The sequence below is a fragment of the Pygocentrus nattereri genome, chromosome 14 (genome assembly GCF_015220715.1).
Source record: "Pygocentrus nattereri isolate fPygNat1 chromosome 14, fPygNat1.pri, whole genome shotgun sequence".
Classification (NCBI taxonomy): Eukaryota; Metazoa; Chordata; class Actinopteri; order Characiformes; family Serrasalmidae; genus Pygocentrus; species Pygocentrus nattereri.
Window position 1 is genome coordinate 28,684,796 of NC_051224.1, and position 18,811 is coordinate 28,703,606.

The 18,811-nt window shown below is 39.7% G+C and overlaps 2 protein-coding genes across 5 annotated transcripts in view; one reads left to right on the forward strand and one right to left on the reverse strand.

Annotated features, from left to right (window-relative positions):
• Window positions 1-453: 453 nt before the first annotated feature.
• On the forward strand, window positions 454-10,645 carry dnaja3a (DnaJ heat shock protein family (Hsp40) member A3a). The gene is made up of 11 exons (XM_017705426.2): window positions 454-689; window positions 1,555-1,691; window positions 1,855-1,938; window positions 2,056-2,265; window positions 2,660-2,812; window positions 2,898-3,045; window positions 3,391-3,455; window positions 5,567-5,695; window positions 5,807-5,922; window positions 6,013-6,110; window positions 9,515-10,645. Exons 1-11 carry the CDS (start codon window positions 482-484, stop codon window positions 9,535-9,537), a joined length of 1,371 nt encoding a protein of 456 aa, XP_017560915.1. The 5' UTR covers window positions 454-481; the 3' UTR covers window positions 9,538-10,645.
• The window catches only part of LOC108431930 (heme oxygenase 2), a 37,471-nt gene continuing 29,020 nt past the window's right edge, over window positions 10,361-18,811 (reverse strand). The window contains exons 2-7 of one of the 4 annotated variants that reach the window (XM_017705427.2): window positions 18,656-18,798; window positions 18,120-18,248; window positions 17,858-17,975; window positions 16,754-17,245; window positions 13,603-13,723; window positions 10,361-13,458 (exon numbers count right to left, since the gene is read on the reverse strand). In XM_017705427.2, coding sequence (XP_017560916.1) covers window positions 13,331-13,458; window positions 13,603-13,723; window positions 16,754-17,245; window positions 17,858-17,975; window positions 18,120-18,220 — 960 coding nt within the window. In that variant the 5' untranslated portion in view covers window positions 18,221-18,248; window positions 18,656-18,798 and the 3' untranslated portion in view covers window positions 10,361-13,330. Of the gene's footprint in view, window positions 13,459-13,602; window positions 13,724-16,753; window positions 17,246-17,292; window positions 17,493-17,857; window positions 17,976-18,119; window positions 18,249-18,655; window positions 18,799-18,811 lie in introns of those variants that run through there. The other 3 variants (XM_017705428.2, XM_037544538.1, XM_017705422.2) reach the window with 3 other exon arrangements.

Genomic DNA, 18,811 nt, shown 5'->3' on the forward strand with positions numbered 1-18,811 from the left:
TTATTTTTGTGCAAGATAAGTGACGTGGTATGAAGTGGTAAAATGTTTAGACAAAACAAAAGACTGCAAAAGAATTTCTAGTCAGTTTATATGCACATGAATTCGGAAAATATGGGACGCCTAAGCTCAAAGGCATGGTTTTGTTGCTTTTGTCACTCTAAGAAAATGAGATGTTCCTGTATGTGTATTGAATATGAATGAACTGCATAGTCGTACTATCACTATGGTGTGCGTGGATGTATTTCCAAAATCAAATTTACATAAAGGTAAAGGTAATAATAATTATGACAGCTTAAGAATTCATCTTTTAAAATATTAAGGGTGTTACCTGAATTCATAACACTTACTACCATCAGACTACTTCACCCTCGAGTAGAGACTCTATTTGTTCTCAAAATATCTTCGTTTCACTCAGCGCTACGCATGCGCGGAACTTTTTACACTTGCGCAGTTTTGTCAGTGAAGCGGCCGCTCAGAGGTAATGATGGCGTCTTCTACTGCTTGTTGCTCAGCACGCTGGTTCACAGTGGCCGTGTTCTCATGTCATCGGCGGAGTTGTTCCGCTCTTACCTTATGTCCCAATGGAAGCAGTCGACCTGTCTCCAAATTCGGGATTCGAAGGTTCTGGGCCGGAGGTGGCACGATGCTCGGAGGAGCGCAGAAAGCCGTGACATTGAGAGGGCTTTCAGGTGAGCGCCTGCATACTTCGCCAAAGCTGGCTGGCTTGCTATCCTTAGCCTGGCCAAATGTTAATAGCTAGCTAACTAGCTAACAGCAAAATATGTTTACTTCATACAGAATACACAGTCGTACGCTTTCCCTTTTTTCATTATTCGCCACGTTTTCAACAACAAGTGTTAAGATTAACCGTTAACTGTTATTTGAATCTGTGTGAGTTGGCAAATGTCGAGGGTTTGTTTTCAAGAAGCCAGACACCCAGCTAGCTAGTTAGAGAAGTTAGCTAGCGTTAGTTAGGTTAACTAGTTAGTTCATTCCCCTTAATAAATCTGCTTAACAAATAGGTCATGGTTTAGGTTTTCTTCAGTGAATGGAACGAAACTGCTTCAAAATCAAGCAGCAGTGCCGCTACTGTAAGGTTCTCTGGTTCAGGTTGAAAATCCTGACCTTGTCACATCGTACCCAACTTAGTCACAGTCAGTTGTGTGACAGACGGAGTGAGTTGGCATACCACCATGCCAACTTGAAAGAGATGTAACAGGAAAAGAGAGCAGTCTGTGTGGCCTACATGATAGTGCAAGCATCACACTGAACACTTTACATTGGTTAAGATGCTTTTGGGAAACAGGGCCTCGGTCAGTAAGTTATGTTTGAATCCAAGGATGATGGTAAATAGAATGAATTATATTTTCTAGAGTGTAACTAGGTTCTGTGACTTTTGGCGAAGCACCGGCAGGATTTAGTTCACTGACAGTACTGTTTGCACTGTAACGCTGGATTAACGTAGCTGCGAAGTACAGTTTAATACTAGAAAGCTTGCGTTAATGTGTCGTCTAAAATATTTTTTTGTTTTTAATGTTTTTTTTTTGTCATTAGTTGGGAGTTCTCTTCATGTCATTTCCAAGCTGTCTTTCCACACTAGTGCTCCTGCCAGTAATAAACAGGACTTCTACCAGATCCTTGGTGTGCCACGCACAGCTTCCCAAAAAGAAATTAAGAAAGCCTATTACCAAGTAAGACATCAGCCGGATCCCAGATAGTTCAATGTAATATTAGACAAATTTCAATTGCATGCGGTCTGAGTCATAGATATGTAATGTATATAATTGCCATAAGTAAATACATATATAACTTTGAAACTGTCAATAAATGATGACTTTTTGTTTTGAATTTTAGATGGCAAAGAAGTATCATCCAGACACAAACAAAGATGACCCTCAGGCCAAAGAGAAGTTTGCACAGCTGGCTGAAGCCTATGAGGTTTCATTTTCAGATTCTTATGTCACATAGTTTTTAATGCGTCAGGTCTTACATGCATGTCAAGTCTGCTTTAATGCAGCAAAGACAAAGAGACAGTTCTCATCTCTCTCAATGTAGGTTCTCATTGATGAAGTGAAGAGGAGGCAATATGACACATATGGGTCAGCAGGGTTTGAGGCAGGCCAGGCAGGAGCTGGAGCCGGTCAGCATTACTGGAGTGGAGGGGCCAGTGTGGACCCAGAAGAGCTCTTTCGCAAAATCTTTGGGGAGTTTTCTGGTGGTCAAGGCTTTGGGGACTTCAGCAGCATCTTTGGTCAGCCTCAGGAGGTCAGTCATTTTCATCAGTGTCATAGTGGTATAGTAGTTAACAGATATGGTTTGCTTATGTCATTTGTTGGCATACAAATTTTAGTGTTATTAAGTATTAGCATAGTATATAATGGGTGAAACATAATTTAGTAAGGGAAAATATGGCTTAGATAAGAAATGTGTGTGTGTGTGTGTGTGTGTGTGTGTGTGTGTGGGCGCTCAAAGAAAATAATTCCCTTTCAAGAACATGATGACTAAGGAGGTGAGATCTGTGTTCATCTTTTTTTTTTCTTCCCAGATTTGTTAAAGTTGAGTTCAGAAAATGAACAACAAAGAAAATGCAGGGAAAAAATAGACAAAGTTATTCTATCATTGATTAGCTATGTTCCATCTGTTCTGTCATTTTCACCAGTTTGTCATGGAGCTGACTTTCACCCAGGCTGCCAAAGGTGTGAATAAGGAAATTACAGTCAACATTGATGGCACCTGCCAGCGTTGTGATGGGAAAGGCCATGAGCCTGGCTCCAAGATCCAGCACTGCCACCAGTGCAATGGGACTGGAATGGTTAGCCATGCTTTTAGGTATGCTAATTTAAGCTGTGCATACGATGGCAGTGCTAGCAGTGAATTTGCATTTTGTATTTTTGTAGGAGACCGTGAACACGGGACCCTTTGTAATGCGCTCTACCTGCCGCCGGTGTGGTGGCCGCGGCTCAGTAATCACCTCACCCTGTGTGGCATGTCGTGGGACAGGCCAGACCAAGCAGAGACGCACTGTTGTGGTACCTGTGCCTGCTGGTGAGTCAGTTAAGCATTCATATCAGCCGTTTAGCCCACAAAGTCACCACAGTTGTTATGCGTGAATTAGTTATTTGAAGTCCTACCACTTGTTCTCTTGTAACTAGCAGTTGGTTAGCTTAATGCTAATCAGATTAGCCTACATGAAGTTGTGCTGTCTTTCAGCCTGTCTTCCTCAGCCTCACAATTCTTTTGATGATTAGAATTAGAATATTTGCAAAGCATTCCATTAGAAAAATGGAAAAAACTAAAATTAGAGAACTTGGTTCCCAAAATATAATTTTGATTTGTTTGTTCCCCTGAAATCGTGGCCTGACCTTTATGTGGTTGGTTTGATTTTTATAGGTATTGAGGATGGACAGACTGTTAGGATGCCAGTGGGAAATAAAGAAATCTTCATTACGTTTAGGGTGAGTGAGTTGCAATTTTGTATATATGTGTATTGTAGATAGGTGTTAGTTTCATACTATGCTAATATGACTTCCCCAGCTCATTTTTATGGGGGGCAGGGAAAAAATACAGCTCACATTTACATCATGCCATTGTGTTCAGGGTACAAAGCAATTAAACATGCAACCTTAAAAATGAACTACACCCTGAGAACAGCTGAAATGCACTGCTGTGTAATAATAAAATATACCAGTCCTGCATAAAATGTGAGTACATATTTCCTAACTAAAAACATAACTAAAAATATTATTTTTATCATGGTCAGTTCCACCTCTGCAGCACCCCTCTGGTTCAACTCTGCTATAAATGCAGATGACATGTCATCGTACTCTGGTAGTGTGCAAATCAGTCAAAAAATGTTACGGCCCCTGATGACGCCTTACTCACACCACGTTCATAAATGTGAAAGCATAGGACCCTGGAGCAAAGAGAACCACAATCACATGCTGAGCTAAATACCCCCAGCACCACCTCACAAGGCTGTGATATGCCAGATGTCTGTACCAACTGTAAGTAACCCAATTAATCTAAGCTTAGTTTGTAATAATTATGTTGGAATGAAATGGAAAGCAAGTCATAAAGCTGCATGTTTTGCATTCGATTCATGTTTCCTTTCGCACACCCTCAGTTGCTCAATTCACTGAAAAGAAATAACAGTGGCAAGCAACACTGGAACTACAAAAAGTGAAACAGTTCAGGAAAGGTTCACGTTAAATGGCCATTGTTGCCAACTATGGCAGCCTTTCATCCGTACGCTTTTCTCAACCTTTTTTCTTGTTGCTTGCTGTTGTTTTCTGTTCAGTAAGGAGTGTGTGCCCAAGTATCGGTTTATAAAGGGAAATGTAAACTGAAAGGGAACTGGCTCTGATGTAACGCCAGTAAGTGCCATTTTGCAGCTTCCAGAACATAAGGATTTAGGGCCACTGCAGCAAACCCTGGCTGACCAGCAATGCAGTCTACGACCTTGATGTCAAACTGAATAAAGCAATGTTCAAAGAAATCCACTTTTCATTCGGAATTCAAGGCGTCTAAGTAATCAGGACTCTGGTTATATTGAATATGGACATGTTGAACAGATAATTAAAAGCTGGCTATCATGGTTTTAGGGAATGTTCTATCGTTCAAATATCTCTCCCACTCGCTGCTAATAATTTTCTGGCACTATGTTAACTCTTTGGCAGCTTGAGTCAGTGGCTCATACTGTAAGGCTCAAGACGCGCTGCCTGATCAGATGGAGAAAGGTGGGGATGGTAATAGAGAAAAATCATCAGCCTCGTAAGACCCCTACATTGCAAAAATGCCATTTGATTCTCTCACTCTCCATATTTTCTTGTAGCTAACGTACGCTAGTTCCAAAAACACAGCAGCCCAGCCCACCGGATTGCTCGCAGCCCCACCTCCAAGTGACCTGTTGATCACTGCAATGCTTTTCCCATTTTTGAGCATTTTCCAAAGTTGAGCCAGGGGTGGAGTTAGCTGAAAATACTGGGGGGAATTTCATCTTTAAGGGGTAGCATAACCATTGTCCAGTTCTGTTGTAGGCATTGTAGACTGGAACGCTTGAGTAAACAATCTTCTCAGTTTGCTTTGGTTATGTCTAGTGCAAGCCTGTGTTTGACTAATTTTAAATTGTTTAGTAATTTTAATTCTTTTTAGTGTTTTATTTGTTAACAAAGATGGCAACCTAAAATCTGAAGAATTCTTGTAAATGTCAGTTCATTCATAAATTTAGTTAAATAACGCTTGCTGTTATAGAACTGAGTGTAACATGCTGCCTTAAAGACCCTTAAAGGAAAAACAGAAAAGAAGATCAAGAACAAATGAGAAATATCATAAGGCTTGCCTAATAAAGTGTTAAACAGGTGTACAGCGACTGGTTGAATCTCTGCCAGTTTGATTGTGTTCTTATGTAAGAAAGTGCTTTCTTTTGTGTGCTTGTTTTTGTGCATATTTAAAGAATGCTTTGACCTTTCTAACAGGGTTTTTATGATGACGTTCTAAAGTACCAAGCCCAAAATAAGCTTTTTTTATTGGAACTCTCCTTTTAGTTTTGTTTTGTTTTGACCCTCAGGTCCAGAAAAGTCCTGTGTTTAGGAGAGAAGGGGCAGATATCCATTCAGATGTTTCAATCTCTGTGGCTCAGGCTATGCTGGGAGGGACAGTCAGAGCACAAGGACTCTATGAAACTATCAACCTTGCTGTGAGTAACTCCTCACCCCAGAAATGACATGGCATTCCTTTTATGCCAAAGCCTTCTCAGAGAATAGCATATTGTGATGGAAACTGAAAATGACGGTGAAATGTTTTGTAGATCCCAGCTGGTGTTCAGGCAGACCAGAGAATTAGGCTTTCTGGAAAGGGAATACCACGAGTCAGTGGCTATGGTTATGGGGATCATTACATCCACGTTAAGATTCGAGTCCCCAAGTAAGATGCTTTTTGTTTAAAGCTTCCTCTTCCTATTTAAATGTTGGTCTAGGTTGAACTAATGTTCTCGCACTCTGTGTTCTCTGCTAGAATGCTGACTGATAGACAGCGTGCCCTTATTATGAGCTATGCAGAAGATGAATCAGATGTGGAAGGGACTGTTAATGGTGTTACCACTACTACTACAGGTAAGAATCTCATGCACATCCTGCACCATGAATGCCAAGTGCAAATTGCTTTAATAAGCATTATCTTGAAGTGTCTTAATAACCTGGCATTTTGGTTTATAATGTTAAATTATCTGTGCTGAAGCAAAATTGAGCTGGCTTGCATTAATTATCTGAACAGTTCAGACAATCAATGCATGTACCAGAACATTTGGAGGGGAAGAAGAACCAAGAGGAAAGATTTGTCTCCAAATTGAAGAAAATTATAAGCAGCGAGTGGGAGAGACATTTGAACGATGGCACGTTCCCTAAAACCATGACAGCCCGTTTTTAATTATCTGTTCAGCATGTCCATATTCGATATAATCTGAGCAGATTACACTCCTGAATTGACCCTCCCATGCAGAACAAAAATTGTTCCACAATCAACCCTTTTCAAAAATCTGCTGCCGTAAACTTTGAGGATGAACAACAAATTACCCCACTGGACAATGTTCAAAGAAGAGGTTAAACTGAATTTCTACGATTGTTTTAATTGTGGAAGTGGATCAAGCATTCACATGATATGGAGAATATTGCTAGCAAAGCCAAAATTGAGATATTGTAATGCTGAATAGAAACACTCTCTATTGAAGCTTTTATTATTCAGCAGTTTCATTTTGGGGAACCTGGGTCATTAAATTCATGTCTGATAGGAGTGTGTGTAAATTTAAGCAAAGTGAAATAAAAGCTTGATTTGAGATTAATTAACCAATAAATTTATCAGTGTCATCTATGATACCGGTACTTGATATAAAAATAGAAAATAACAATAATGGTAATGATCTGTGCATATGGCAATCCAATACAAAATCAAGATATACTTACTTGATATGCACATTGATATAAACAAATGGTGCAACAGTTCTGTTCCGTTTAGACATATTACGCTGTGCTTTTGTCTTAGTACTTACATAGTACTGACACCAGCCAAAACTCAAAAAATATAAAACACAGTTAATGCAAAAGCATCTCATCCACTACAATAATACATGATTTAAATATGTTATTCTAGGAAAATAATCACACTACAGAATAACGCAACTACATCATTCTACAGTTAAAAAAGTTTTAAATCAAAGGTTATTCTTTTCAGTTATTGAAATTTAAACACTACAAGGTTTGGTCAGTAGGGGAAGCAGTGCATTTGACTTCTTAACCTCAAAATCAAGTCAAGTCAAATTTATTTGTAGCACTACAACTGATGTTGTCACAAAGCAGCTTCACAGAATTCTAGTAAAGACAAAGTTTTAACAAGAATGTAAAACCCCCAGGTGAGCAAGTACCAAGGGACGACTCTGGCGAGGAGAAACTCCCTCAGAGCTGAGGAAGGAACCTTGGGAGGAACAAAGGCTCACAAGGGGGCACCTGTCCTCCTCTGGTCAAACTACCTACAAAGTTATTATACTACTAATATTAATAGTAGCAGTATTAGTAGTAGTAATAGCTAGGAGTCCATGAAAACGTCAATGTAGGTTGGGCAGTTAATCCAAGGCAAGTGGCGGTAGCTGGGGCGTGGGCAGCTGGTCTGAAGCGGGTAGCAGGAGAGCTTGACAGTCAGTCATCTTTCAGTGTCCGGCCGGACAGGTGGGCAGCCGTTTACTCTGAAAAAGCCCGGGAAATGGAATTAGTTTTTTTCTGTTTGTGTGTAAAACAGGGAATGTGAACATTTCCAGATTGTGGCTAATGACTCCAGCAGATCTGACTATAACAGCTTAACTAAAAGGAGAGAACAAGAAGGGCACACAGACACGGGAGCACTCTGAAACAGTTTGGCATCCCTCCGCTCCACCATCCACAAACCTGAGTGACTGCGTGCAAGCAGCATGACGACAGCACCAGCATCTCAGTTTACTATAATTTCCTGTGTCCATGGATCCCTGGATTATCTAAGGGGGGAACAATTAACTACCAAAAGCTAAACTAAACAAGTGAGTTTTCAGCCAAGATTTGAAGATTGAGACTGTGTCTAAGTCCCGAACTTTTTCTGGAAGATCATTCGAAAGTTTGGGGGCTTTATAAGAAAAGGCTCTTCCCCCATCTGCAGCCTTATGAATTCTAGGAACTATTAATAAGCCAGCACCCTGTGATCAGAGTAGTCGTCTTGTGGAGCGAGCCCATGTAGAGCTTTGTACGTCAATAAAAGTATTTTATAATCAGTACGGAATTTAACAGGCAGCCAAGAAGTGATGATAGAACTGGACTGATATGATCAAATGTTATAGTTTTAGTGAGGACCTGGCTGCAGCATTTTGGACTAGTTGAAGTTTGCTTAAATTCCTGCTAGTGCATCCTGACAGTAGTGCATTACAATAGTCTAGCCTAGAAGTAGCAAGTACTCATGTTTCTGCGTCACGCATGAATAAGGCATTTCTTATCTTGGCAATGTTGCGAAGATGTACAAAAGCTGTTCTAGTGATGCTGCCTTTGTGTTGATCGAATGATAAATCACTTATGACGGCAAGATTTTTTGCTGCTGAACCAGGTGTAACTGGAAAATCGGTGAGATTTAAAATTAAATCGGGTAATTTATTTCTTGCCACTTTTGGACCCAGAAGAAGAACCTCTGTTTTGTTACTGTGTAGTAGGAAGAAGTTACGTAACATCCAGCATTTCACGTCTTTTACACATCAGTTTGTCATCAGGCTTGGCTGATATGTACAGTTGCATATTGTCTGCGTAACAATGAAAGTTAATGCCATGCTTACTTATAACTGTGCCTAACGGTAACATGTATAAAGTAAATAATAATGGTCCTAAAATAGAGCCTTGCGGAATTCCAAATCTTACTTTTGAATAATAGGAAGATAAATCATTTACCTTTACGAACTGATAACGTTCTGTTAAGTAAGATTTGAACCACGATAGGACTCTTCTCTATGATTCCAACCATGTTTACTAACCTTTCTAGGAGAATACTTTGGTCTATCATATCGAAAGCTGAACTGAGGTTAAGTAGCACTAACATAGCTATGATCAGAGGCAAGAAGATTAGTTATTTTAATATTTTGGCCCCCTGCCAAAACATTTTGCATGAATTAGGGTGTGCTTCATATACACAGAGTTACCATTGTTAAAGATGGTAAAATCTGTACTTTCTAAACACACCCTTAATGAATATGTTCCCATGTGTGTTTTGCTATTCAGACTGTTAGACAAAAAACTGCTCTGTGTTGCATGAAGGGAAAACAACAGATTTGGGCCACTTTGAAGATATCCTTAATAACAGCCATGCTGGAATAATTTGTCAGCAGAATTTTGCATTTGAAGTGTTTGACTGTTTCTTATTGTTCAAATGTTTCTGGAAGACCCGTCTGTGTCAGATGCATAAATATGGTTCCTTGGGTTTACAAAACACTGATTCACATTGGTCTTCTTTTGCTCAGGTAAAAGATATACAGGAAACTAGGAGAACAGGAGACCAAGTGTACTTGGTGAAGAGGATCCAGGACAGTTGCAACAGAATGGCTAATCAAGAGAGTGTGTGGTGAGGCTGGCTACCACATTGACCTCATGATTTTTCCCAGCCATAGATAGCACAGCAGGTGTGTGTACACTGTTTAATGACAGGACTGTTGGCTTCTCAGACCCCTGGGAGAGGATGATGTTATAAAAGGCCTATAAAAGTTATAGTAACCTTTATCTGACTAGCTAGATATGCAGTATCTTCTAGTCTGCAGTAATTGTGAAACGATTTCAGCTGGCCTCTTGAGAAATTCTTGGAACCCTTAAACAAGAAATATCTCATAAATGACCTGGCTTCATGCTGAATTAATAGTTTCTTTTAAAATGATTTTGTTCATTGTGTGCCCTGTTAATAGAACCTTCGTTTTAAAAAAATATGTACTTGTCCTTTTTCCCCTAACAAAATGTGCCAATTCTAGACAATGTTTTCATCTATACTCCCAACATGTCTTGGACAAAGAGTGCATGGTGGCCGCCGGGTTGTATTCAGGTGTAACAATACTAAATTTCCATAAAGAGATTCTGTATGTTTAAGTTCCTGAGAGTGCCCTGTCATTTTCAGACCTCAGATCATACTGAAAAGAAGGTGGAATAACCTCCATTCTGCCTCACAAGCTCTGTAAAATAGCAGTCATTATTTAAAGCTTTCAGTGTGTCACTGTTTAGATATCAGTGATAAAATTCAACATGTATGGCAGGTGTATATTAATACTGTTTCAGAAAAATTTGCAGATTTAGAATAAAACAGGAACACAGAGTAGCATTGATTCAGTTAAATCATGATTTTATTCTTCACAAACTCAACTCTTGGTAGTTAAAATGAAGTTTTGGAAGGACATGCCTAAAATTACATGTTTTATTAGTAGAGACCCTTGTCAGCAATAACAGTTACTTATCCGGCTATTAATGTTAACTGTTCCATTACGTTGTGGTCTTCATTACAATGTCAGTGCAATATGTAGGAATGAATTAAAGAACAACTGGTCTATTGCTTCTGGAAGCTGCTGTCAGCATGTCGCCCTGTGTTGTAATAAAACTATGTGGATGTTTGATCTTTTATTATTAATAATTATTCGTAACTCATTCATAGCATCAATTTCCCAGGAGCCAACTGGCCTGAACTTATGAAAAAGCCTTTTGGGGAAAAAAGGATAAATATGAATGTTAGTAACACATGCAACCTAGGAGGTGTTTTACAAAGTAAGATTTTTTAGCAGTGCTAACTAACTAAGCTCAAAGTGAGGATTATCTAGTATGAATGTCTCTTACATTTCCTCTTATTGGACAGACTTCATCTAGCTAGCACAGAAATCATACTGTAAAATGTACCTCCTGATCAGTAAATGTAAATATAATCCTACAGTTATACACCTTCAAGAAAAACATAATAGCTCTCAACCTCAACAGAACACACATTTACATGGTAGGAACAAAATCCAAAGTATCCATTTGTGCTTTAGATTCATGGGAAAATGGAAACTATAAGGTGAAGTTCACAAGGACAAAAACTGCAAGTGGCCCTTCTTTTGGTTTCAAAATGTCACATTGCACACTATTCATTTATTGAAATACATGAATAGAAACTAATTACGAACAGAAAACTAACAGCCAAAAGAAACTCAATCATACTAATCCCACAACCGAAGCTACTGTATAGTAGTAGACACTCCTTTCAATGTGCAAAATAGAAGCAGTTTGTGAGCACTTTGACTTTTGGAACTTGAGCTGGTGGTCTTCTTGAGTACATTAATGCTTATTTGACATAAACAAAATGTTTTGAGTTACTGCTTGTGTATATCAGCTTCATAGAAAATGGAACGTTTATTTTGGAAAAAAATACTGGTTAATGGTGGTTCTTACAACTAGAGATCTGTGTAAATTTGAAGGGAACAATTTGACACCTTGTGCTCTAACAAAACAGCAACTAGCCTAGCTATTCAAAAAAAAAATGGTACAGTCGCTAAATGGCATGTCAAACACAATGATCAGTGGCCTGTTCTGTAAAAAGATGCAAAAAAGGACAGTTAACTTACTCTGTCCAGTGCAACATAACTGCATAGCATAATGCTTAAAACTGAATCAGTCACTGTCAAAAATATCCTTTCTATGGAAACATGCTGGGGAAAAATGACTACAAATGTATTCTGATTTCCCGGTCAGAATAATTATTCTAGTCAAAAGATCTTTAGACTCATCCATTACAATCATTTTGGGCATAGCACTGTCACCTGCTATAAAAAGTAGTAATGTGATCCTATCAAGCTAGACAGAATGGAAACAGTCATAAGCTATCAATAACAAACTGAACTGGGTTTAATGGTAGTAAGTTTTACAGTAAGATTCAGTCACTATATGACAAACCATTTCAAGTAAGTAAACTGAACTGTAGAACAATCCAGATCAACACGGCCCTTCCTTTATTAATGTCCTCTTCAAATACAATCTTTTATGTTGACTGTTAAAACAACATATACTAGATACCTTTTAAGCAATTATCTGCCCTGCAGATAAACTGTTTTCTAGGTCATGCATAACAAAGTCTTTCATTCGGCAACATTTTTAAATGAGCACCCACAGTGTTCTCTGAGACTAAATAAAGGTAGGGTTTTTTTTTTTGGTTTTTTTTAAAAGCAAGTTCAGGAGATAGGAATGACGCACTGTGAATCTGGATTGATTGGCAAATAAAAACATACACATTTTCTAAAACTGTTAGTAAGTGAGCCTGGTCTATATGGAAGCATATCGGTATCACCTAAAATGGAAATGTAATATGTAAAATGGCAATGTATTTGTATGTTTGCTATTTAAAAAAGAAGCTGGCAAACAGGAAACAGAGTTTAGCCTCATTTTTATCAACTAGACCAGAAAACCTGGCCACATGATCAATTAAACACTTACATGGAGTCATAAAAAGAGTATATGGAGTATAAAAGCATGCAACTCCATGCTTGACAGGTTAGGAAGTTTATAAAAACTAATATTCAATCTGGATCATTACAGGCATTGACACAGAATAAGCACAGTAGGCAAGAATATGTAATTGCAAAGAGGGGAGGTGCTGTTTCACAATTTACATTTGAATTTGCCCTCTGAATTCACCCTAGCTTGGTATTCTTTTTGATAATGCAATTTAAATAATTTAAGAGTGTGACAAATGCACATAAGAAATTATATTTTAATTATCATTAACATTTTAATTCAAATAAAGCTACTCATTAACCATGTAGATGACCACTGACCTCAAATATGGCAAATATGAGTGGGAGATTTAAATGCAAACATACAAATACATTGCCATTTTACATATTACAGTTTCATTTTAGTTTTGATGTACTTCCATAGGTCTATAACAATCAGTTATTTTAAATTCCATCTGTTCTGGTAACTTTCAACTTAATATAAGGAGGAGTTAACTACATCTTCATTCAAATTAACCTATGCTACCTTCCATATGAAGTAAACACATGAATACATAAATCATTGGGCAAACAACCAAAAGGCAGATGTAACGTAAAAGATTTCAAAGGTAGAAGTGGATGAAAAATGTGCTTATTCAACAGAAACGAAATCCTCTATGTAACTCATTTTTATGGGTCATCCTTCAAGTCTGACAATAGTAATAGAAGTTTTACCATTTCTCTTTAAACCACAAGTTGGGTAGAGGAAGAGGTGTTCCTGCATCAGCATAAAATATTAAATTCTACACAGGTTTTGTCTTCGACCAATGGATGGATGGATCAAATGAGGTACCAGGCAGCCAATCCAGCAAGTGCAGCAATCCATGCAGCCAACAGAACTTGACCTGTGGGGTTTCTGAGGAAGGCTATGGCCATTTGACAAACATATGTTGATCCTCCACTGGCAGCTACAACATCAAGAGGGTAGAAAAACAGATGTATGATAAAACACCACCACCTTAAAGTCACTTCAGCAGGTTCAACAGTCATTTGGCAAATGTTCTTTGTAAATGCTGCAGATGTATCCATAATAATTGACAGATCATGCTTACCCATCTTGGCAGCATAGTAAGGGCATTTGCTAATGTCTCCTTGCATGTCACCATGGATTGGACCTGCATCTAAAACATCGTCCTGAATAGTTTTTCCAATCTCCTCCAGCTCCTGGAAAACCTGCATTAAAACCAGAATAAAGAAAAAAAACTGAAAATCAGGTAGAAGCAGAGATTTAGAGTTACACTGATTTTAAGGCATACTAAATGATGGGCTGAATATCAAATGGGTCTTTACACCTTATAGTAAATTAGACAGCCTGCAACTGTGGAGTGCAGTGCACCACATTTCATTTTTCAGCATTTCTAGTATGTCATCTGGGTATTCATAGTACACTATGTCACTCATGTTCAAGTGTTGCACTTAAAGTGCCTTCATTACTAGACACTATGAAAGAACTCAACTTGGACACGCTCTTCGAGGGGAAAGGAAGTACATTCAGCTGTCCTACAATGCTGCATAAGTGTCAGCTCGAAAAGATCCAGTAGCTAGCTTCATGTGTCTTAGCGCTAAAGAGGTTTTTCAACAATGTCAACTGTACGAACAGTAAACGTTAGCTGGCTCGGTACGTCAGTGATGGATGACACCGCTTTACTGACATCAGTCCTACCGCATCCAAGTCAGAGCATATCACAGTATTCAAACACCAGCTAGCAGGCGGCTGGATTTCTTTATTCCATCTCGGTAGTTTAAGGGGTGAACCACAAGATATCTAACACCAGAGTCCTCCTTTTAGGTATGTTTAAACTGAAAGCAGTGCTTTTGTGTCTGGTCTGGTCTACACTATCATTAATTTGCCGTGTTGTGTGAGTGACGGAGCACTGCTTCAAGTTAGCCAGATGTTAAAAACAGCTAGCCTGGAAGGACAGCGGTCTCCCACTCCAATTCCTCACAGCTTCCCCAGTTTACTTTCACTTAAATCAGTAATCGGCTGTAACTTATGTGAACCCACTTCTTTCCTTCACTTTCATTGCTTGTGAATGCACTAATACTTAAATCTGACTTTTTGAGCACTGTAACAGCAGTTACAGTGCTGATAAAGCTTGTTAGTATGTACAGAAAGAGGTGAGTTCACTGTAAGACAGTACAGCTACGCCACTGATCTCGTCGCTCACACTTGGTGACAGATCACCGGTCGCTCCGCTCAAACAGGGAATGTATAACTCCCATGTTTCAGCTATTGCTAAAGTACACTGCTCAACAAAATAAAGGGAACACTCAAATAACACATCCTAGATCTGAATGAATGAAATACTCATTGAATACTTTGTTCTGTACAAAGTTGAATGTGCTGACAACAAAATCACACAAAAATCATCAATGGAAATCAAATTTATTAACCAATGGAGGCCTGGATTTGGAGTCACACACAAAATTAAAGTGGAAAAACACTACAGGCTGATCCAACTTTGATGTAATGTCCTTAAAACAAGTCAAAATGAGGATTAGTATTGTGTGTGGCCTCCATGTGCCTGTATGACCTCCCTACAATGCCTGGGCATGCTCCTGATGAGGTGGCGGATGGTCTCCTGAGGGATCTCCTCCCAGACCTGGAGTAAAGCATCCGCCAACTCCTGAACAGTCTGTGGTGCAACGTGGTGTTGGTGGATGGAACGAGACAAGATGTCCCAGATGTGCTCAATCGGATTCAGGTCTGGGGAACGGGCGGTCCATAGCTTCAATGCCTTCATCTTGCAGGAACTGCTCACACTCCAGCCACATGAGGTCTAGCATTGTCCTGCATTAGGAGGAACCCAAGGCCAACCGCACCAGCATATGGTCTCACAAGGGGTCTGAGGATCTCATCTCGGTACCTAATGGCAGTCAGGCTACCTCTGGCGAGCACATGGAGGGCTGTGCGGTCCTCCAAAGAAATGCCACCCCACACCATTACTGACCCACTGCCAAACCGGTCATGCTGAAGGATGTTGCAGGCAGCAGATCGCTCTCCACGGCATCTCCAGACTCTGTCACATCTGTCACATGTGCTCAGTGTGAACCTGCTTTCATCTGTGAAGAGCACAGGGCGCCAGTGGCGAATTTGCCAACCCGGGTGTTCTCTGGCAAATGCCAATCGTCCTGTACGGTGTTGGGCTATGAGCACAACCCCATCTGTGGACGTCGGGCCCTCATACCATCCTCATGGAGTCGGTTTCTAACTGTTTGTGCAGACACATGCACATTTGTGGCCTGCTGGAGGTCATTTTGCAGGGCTCTGGCAGTGCTCCTCCTGTTCCTCCTTGCACAAAGGCGGAGGTAGCGGTCCTGCTGCTGGGTGGTTGCCCTCCTACTGCCTCCTCCACGTCTCCTGGTGTACTGGCCTGTCTCCTGGTAGCGCCTCCAGCCTCTGGACACTACGCTGACAGACACAGCAAACCTTCTTGCCACAGCTCGCATTGATGTGCCATCCTGGATGAGCTGCACTACCTGAGCCACTTGTGTGGGTTGTAGAGTTCGTCTCATGCTACCACAAGTGTGAAAGCACCACCAACATTCAAAAGTGACCAAAACATCAGCCAGAAAGCATAAGTACTGAGAAGTGGTCTGTGGTCCCCACTTGCAGAACCATTCCTTTATTGAGTGTGTCTTGCTAATTGCCAATAATTTCCACCTGTTGTCCATTCCATTTGCACAACAGCATGTGAAATTGATTGTCAATCAGTGTTGCTTCCTAAGTGGACAGTTTGATTTCACAGAAGTTTGATTTACTTGGAGTTATATTGTGTTGTTTAAGTGTTCCCTTTATTTTTTTGAGCAGTGTATATTTAGCGACTCATTTTACCCGTCCCTCTCTAATCATCTTGAAAAACTTAGAAGTGCTCCCGCTCATGGCAACAGCAGTGTAGTATCCCTTACCTTGCAGTAGAAAACGCCACCAGGGATTTATAGCATTGACATGACATTGTTAAGGAAACTGACATTAGTGAAGAAATACCAAAATTTTTTTTTTAAAAAAGCAAACACACATAGCAGCAAGTGATGGATGCTAAATGAGGATGAGTGAAAAAAATTCTAAAATAGTGGGTCCAAATACTCCTATTATGATGTGGTAAGTACACAATAATATTTGACCGTGAAACAAAACAAACATGATGATTTCTTTTAACTGTTCTTATGAAATTAAAAAAAAAAGCATTTATGTCGTCATACCTCCATGTTGAACTGGAAAGCCAAAATGGCCTCCTTAACAATCCTCTCCTTCGTGTCAGTGTCCAGCTCCAGTTCATTCATGCGGCTCCGGTACAGCTGTTTGAATGCCTTAGCACTGTGGATGCCATCAAATTGGTAGAACTTGAGCCCTTCCCCAGTAGGTGGCAACTTTAGGGCACGCTGTGCCACCTTTTTCAACACCTGACCCCCTGAGAGGTCACCCATATAGCGAGTATAAGCATGGGCCACCAGCAAGACAGGGTCATCTCGCCCGACTTCATGAATGCGGTCCACATAGTGCTGTGTGGCTGGGGAACAGCTGATCTGGTTCCGCCAGTCCTCCCCATAGAAATACTCCAGGTCCTGGGCCAATGCCTCATGGCGATGCAGCTCATTGGGAAAGTAGAGTGGGGCAAAGTTGGGGTGATCCTTGTTCCTTTCAATCTCTGCTTCCATGGCTGTGTAAGTGTAGTACAGGGCCACTGCCCCAAGCTGAGGATAAGCCAATATTGTTTATTTATTTATTATTATAGGTTTTTTTTTTTGGTTTTTTTTTTTACTATAGGTGTGATTTTTATTTTTAAAAATCCATGCGCCAGGTGATTTTTAAATAAGACAAAAGATTTTTAAAAATATATTCAGGTCCTATGTAGCTGGAAAATGAGCTAGCAATGAGAATTATAGAAAGTGACTTGATGGTTTTTGGAACGGAATTGAAAGCCCCCAATGTTAGACAGCTCTGCAAAACACGAAGTATGCACTGGTGATACAGCGGCAAATAACTACTTTAAGATGTAGCAAATATAGGCATGTAAGGAGAAACATAAAACTTTGGTTGCCATCATCTCACCACTGCATTACACCTCAAAGAGGCTACTTTTGGTAATACACTGGAAGATAGCCTAACTCACTGGCTTTCACTTCTCTCTTACAAACAAATGAGTCACATGCCTGCCAATTCCCTGTTAGCGTGTTGCTAGCTTTACAGGATCTAGTGGAAGTTCACTAAATTCCTCCACACTTCACAGTAAGGAAACACTTTAACTATGTATGCTACTTTAACAGTAAGAAACTGTGGAGTCATTTTACATTTAAAAATCTAACCTTAAAGAGCTCCTTGCGTATGCGCCCCCGAAGGAAATCTTTGACAAACTGTGTGTTTTCAGCCTTCTCGTGAACTTCTTTGGTACCTGCTGCCAACATCTCAGAAAGATCTTCAGGTCTGTAACACAATGTTTTGTTAAGCTGACATAAATGATGACTTTATCTACTCAAACACTACTCAGAAAAAAAGGTACACATAAGACTCAATTATGATATTCTGATATGTTTTCTCCATAAAACTGTCAGAAAAAGAAAACAGTACCTCACATTGTCATTTCCCTCTTTGTCCTCATATACAAGGCCACTACCATTTGCTGCACTTGTTCCAGAGTGTTCTGTCTTCACTGCAGACATCTCTGACATTCTGTCTCCACTGACTGGTAAATTATCACTAGAAGTGTTAAAGCAGTTGCTATCAGCATAGAAGACAGTACATGTTATGAAAGCAAAAACACTTGCTTTATCAAAATCTATACTGTGAATACAATATTCACTGATTTAGAGTTAAGATGAGTATAAATCGGAAAGATTGTATCTATCAAAAGGAAATTCAATGTTACTATTTAAACCAAAGCTCAAATGCTCAAGGACAATGCTTTCAGTACAATCACACCACTGCAATCATGCAAAAAGATTATCTTTATTATAACATAGTCTGGCTGATACAATTAAAAAAATAAGAACAGGCTTCATTCTGATAACACAAATAAGTTCATGTAATTAATAAGCCCTAAATGTTACCAGTACATGAACATACTGCCAAAACATGATCACCCTCTCCAATCTACAGTATGTTACCTTGATCTCGAGATGTTGCGCAGAACACAGGTTTATGGTCAGGAGAAAAAGCTCTCCTTGTAAGGGAAGTGTTATTGATAGTATTGTACAAGCATCCACAGTCCAGCTGAGAGCTCCTCTACCTTACATGTATGTATGGAATACTGTAGAGCAGCA